The 4925-nt window shown below is 38.2% G+C and overlaps 1 protein-coding gene across 1 annotated transcript in view; it reads right to left on the reverse strand.

The window, feature by feature from the left end:
- The window catches only part of LOC103394361 (zinc finger protein 385D), a 16004-nt gene that overhangs the window by 7850 nt on the left and 3229 nt on the right, over positions 1-4925 (reverse strand). Inside the window, exon 3 of the mRNA XM_017040999.2 lies at positions 660-767. Within this exon, the coding sequence (XP_016896488.1) occupies positions 660-767 (108 nt within the window). The remainder of the gene's footprint in view (positions 1-659; positions 768-4925) is intronic.

Consider the following 4925-nt stretch of genomic DNA (forward strand, 5'->3'; position numbering starts at 1 on the left):
ACATGGTTACCTCAGCCTGGGCTTGGTGTTGACTGACTCTCAAAACAAAACACTAACACTCTGATAGCTCAGTGCTTAAATGCTACATACTAGCACACCCCTTAAATGTTACATGCTAGGGCAGCCCTATATGCTAGCAAGCCAATTACATGTTTTAATGGTGTATACTCCTCATATCCAGTGGACTAATCATTATCATTATCAATCATTATATGTGCATATGGGCAAATATGGACATGTTGCTTGAAACAGAATGCTGACAAATCACATAATAACAATTGCCCATCACTGCCAACACCCTCTTTAAGGACATCAAAAGAGAAGACAATGTTTTGTATTCAGTTAATCCAGCAGGACATTTCATCATACAGTGTTTTCTTTGCAATAACAAAGATTTGGAAATAAAAATATGGTGGTGCTGCAGTGCAGTGCAGCTCATGATTGTGCTTGTTTATGAATCATTGTGTAACAGTCACAATGAAAGGAATAATAATTGCTCTGATATCAGAGCCTTTTAGTGAGTAAATACGCAGCTCTAGATTACCTCAGGATCAGCACAGGAGCCAAACACAAGGCAGGTCTTTTCAGCCCTGCAACTGTCGTGCAAGGGTGTGTGTGAGAAACAATAAGCAATGCATTTACCAAACAACACCACCTACCTCTGAGTTGAACCTAATTTGATACACTCCGCAGGAACCGGGCTTTCTCTTCAGAGGTGATGTTAGCCCGAAGCAGGGGCTAATCAGAGCTTTATGGATGTGATCCATCTGCAACAGAGTAAAGGAATTCACCGCTGTTAAAACACTGTCACTGTTAATGAGATGCTCTCTGCAGACAAATGCACAGGTTAAAATCTGGCACCAGGTCTGGCATGAACTCCAGTTACCAAACGGATGGTGCAATCCTTGCATAAAACACAAATCATTTATTTACTGTGGTTTTCTAAAGCTAGCAGAAAAATGTCAAAAATGATCTTTGGTAGAGTTTCCTAAACAAAGAACAGGTAATTAACAGTGAGATAGCAGTAATAATATGTTTTTCACAGACATAATTCTACAATTACAATTGTGGTACTACTTTATTACTACATTGCACAATTGTTTGTTTTTGGAGCCATCTTAAAAATTATGTGTACATTTATGGACAGATGAGGATATATTTACTGCTTTGCAGCATGGGGAAATGAGTGAGCCACCATCAATGATCTGTATTTGTCTCAGTCAAGAACATAAAAGATAGTACAAGATAGTACATGCATGAAGCAAAGACTGGATATCAGTGAAGAACCTTCAACTTTCTGCAAAGATGCATTTCACATTTTCGATTTTCTGTTTACCAAAAATAATGACAATAATAACTATAATTGAATGACATAATAACGAGTTAAAGGATTAACTTGCTAAATATTGGCACATGAAATAACAGAAACCCTGACATTTTTTTTCTTTCTTTTAATAGTTACGAACATGTATTTTTCTGGATTCCATTCAGACATCTTGACCGCATCCTCTGTTCTCCATCATGGACTATCTACAAACTTTTTACAGCCGGCTTCAAAGTCTGCTGAAGGCGAGGGAGTTTTCAGGCACAGCCCTGTTCCTGGAAGGCATCGTGACCCTGACCCCTCACATGGTATTTGCACTCAAATACTTTTAAATGAAAAAATTCCTCACAGTATTGGACCAGCTGCCATAAGCAGCGACTGCCATCATACCAGCATAGTTACAGTTATTTTATATTATTTTACTGAAAGCAACATAAGACTTTGGATTTTTTCTTTTGCATGTTATTCTACACACGTAGTGGTGGTACATCTGGACATCACCTTCCAGTCGTCATAGTAAAACCTCCATAGGCCTTTGTGTGGTAAAGCATATTACACATATTACCAATGATGTAACTTGGTCACATGAGCTTCCACAGCCTGGGAGGCTCTGTGGAAATAATCATATGTTATGGGTCAGCGTATGTTATTCTGTAGTTACTGAGAACATAAGGCACATGTATGGAGATACAGTAGCAGTTGTTGCTTCACAGACCAAGGTTTATTCTGTTTGTGTGTTGAATGTGAGTGATGACATACAGGTTTTAGGAAATCCATCTACAGTAAAGCCTTTTACCTCACTGTGACCTTACATTAACCTGACTACTACTACTACGTCAACGCTAAACCAAAAATACAGGTCCTTCCTCATTGCACAAGCACCGTGGATCTGGAAACATCAGTGTTAATAACAAGAATGGTCAAAAAAAAATTGTATCAGAAAACAGTTAATTAATTCAAATGTTGTGGTCCAGAACATAGTTTATGATTATGAGCCACATATGGTTAAAGTGAGTATGTTTTATGTCTATGTGAAGTCCTCACAAAAAGAGAGACAAGTGTGTGTGTGTTGGTGCTGGTGTAGCTATATTAGTGGAGTGTTCTGATATGGCAAAAGTTTGTCCTTGTCAAGATCCTCATTGGGTTTTCTTGGATGTTTTGATATAAATATTGAGTTTGGTGTTAGGATTAGAATTAGGGTCGGATTAGAGTTAGGGTAAGGATTAGGATTAGGATGGGTTTATGTGTAATAGTTAAGGTTAGAGCACAAGGGAATTGTGTCTATGTGAAGTGCTCACAAAACAGAAAAAATCTGTGTGTGTCTGTGTGTGTGTGCTTCAAACGCTGCTCATTTTCTTTGATCACCACTCCGGGCGGTTGCACTGGAATGATCCTCAGCAGTCACTGCTCTCTTATCTCCTACAGTTTCCTTGCAGCTGTTTTTCGTGTGTCAACCATACAGATAGAAATACAAACACGAGCACTGAAAGCAACAAGTCTCAAATCAATAACTCCGCAACTAATATCAAAGCAAACATTAAACCTGTGGTTTTCAAATGAACAGCACATGCAGATGAATCATAAGGTAAGTTTTTTAAAGTTCATTTTTGTTTCTGTTTCCAATTCTACCTTCTTCAGCTTCCAGGCTGGTGTACCGGAGTCTGACCTTCCATCACACATTCCTCTCTCTGACCCTCCATCTGCTCTCCTCTGAACCCTCCACCTCTCATGTCATTTCACTGTGATCAAAGTCACTCTCCCTGACTCCCTGCAGACTCACTAGTCTGCTCCACTCCACATATGCATTAGGCACTGGGAGGGACAAACACTTGGCAACGTAATTCTGACTAATTTTCTCTGTCCTCATCTGCCCAAATGCTATAGTTTGTCACCTGCTGAAACACACCCACCTGGGTCCAAATGCTGAACGCCTGTTGTGTAAAGCTGTAAATTCAGTGGATGATATATATATATAAATAGCTATGTGACACACAGCACACGGCATTAATTATAAGCAGCACGTTGTATGTGAAACGCAGCTCTCACAGCGCGGTGGCGACCTGTCAGACTGAGTGCAGTGAGTTTTAGTCCAAACATATGGCTGTGTGAAGTAAAACAGACTTTTACCTAGTCCACAGTCCAGAGCCTCAGCATCTTTATGATTAATGTCCCTGGGTTTACATTATGTACAGGCGATACATCTGTGTGTAATTGCATAATGTGAAAAAAGTAACTGTGATATGGTAAATTTGATTGCTTTGCATTTTATTTACTCAAAATATATAACGCCACCGTCAAACTGGCCCCTCGTGAAATGTGATTTTGCCGTTTAATGTTTTCTGGCTCCTACCAATTTTCCACACATATTGTGTGAAGCTCAGTAACCATGACAGCCAACATGTGGGCACCAAGCAAAGTTGCATGCAGCATTTTACAGATGCAGTCAACTCTGCGTCTGTATTTACAACAGAATGTCTGTGCACAGAAGGGCCAGCTTTCATAGTGCTTGTGGAATCATTTATTCAATTTTAATTTAGTCAGAGCTTAACTAACCTCATTAGTGAGAACAGCACCAAGAGAGAGACCAACTTCACCACAATTATACTTAAGTTTCTGTGCATAATAATGTGAGTAATTCAATTAAATCCAAGAGACGTAAATAAAGGGGAACATGTCCTCTCTGCTTCTCCACTAAGTTGGATGTAAGTCCAATGGTAGTTTGTAGTTCAAATTAATTCAGGGCAAATTTCTACAAAACATTTCTGCTTTTCTTGTGTATTTTAGACAGCTGACAACACAAAAATACATATTTCAAACTTTCGATTAAACAGGGGCTTGATAGAGAGCCAAAGTTTACTCAAAAAAAATAAGTTATGAAAACCAAAATGACAGTTTACAAATGACTCCAAAAATACGAAAAAATAGCAAACACTAAGAAAAATGATTGACAAAAAAAAAAAAAAAAAAAAAACAAGAGAAAAATAAAGCCCAGAGAACCTGACAGGTCAACTGAAAGGTTAAAAGATTGAAAAGAAAAGTCAGCAATAACCATAATTGGCCAAAAATTGTTAAAGGTTAGGAAAAAAGCAAAATACTTTTAAATTAGTGGAATAAATACAATACAATTAAATAGAATAAAGTCAAATGTCTACAATTAATCAGTCCAGAAAAAAAGCTAGATGTTAGCAAAAAACAGCAATTAACCAAATTTAGGGGAAAAAACCCCGATTGAAACAGCCAAAACATCTTTCCATGAGAAGCATTTTTCAATTTCTAAATCAGATGTTATGATCCCTGCCACATGCAGCTGACCGTCTCAGCGACACTGAGAAGGACTGAGAGATAAAAGAGGAATACATGAATGTCACGTGTTGGTTGGCGACAACAGTCAAATTCTTGACCTTTTGTCCACCTGTTTTACTTTTTTTCAACGCTGTTTTGAATTGTTTTCTCTCCTAAGTAACATACATAAATGTTCACACATTTTCCATTCATGCTGTGATAAAACCTCTCGGCACATCACAGATTAGTGAGGAGGCAACAGCAAAGTGCGAGAGGCAACAAAAAGAAAATTGTCAGCTTCAGTTTATCATGTTTTTTT

The sequence above is a fragment of the Cynoglossus semilaevis genome, chromosome 18 (assembly GCF_000523025.1).
Source record: "Cynoglossus semilaevis isolate Cse_v1.0 chromosome 18, Cse_v1.0, whole genome shotgun sequence".
Classification (NCBI taxonomy): domain Eukaryota; kingdom Metazoa; phylum Chordata; class Actinopteri; order Pleuronectiformes; family Cynoglossidae; genus Cynoglossus; species Cynoglossus semilaevis.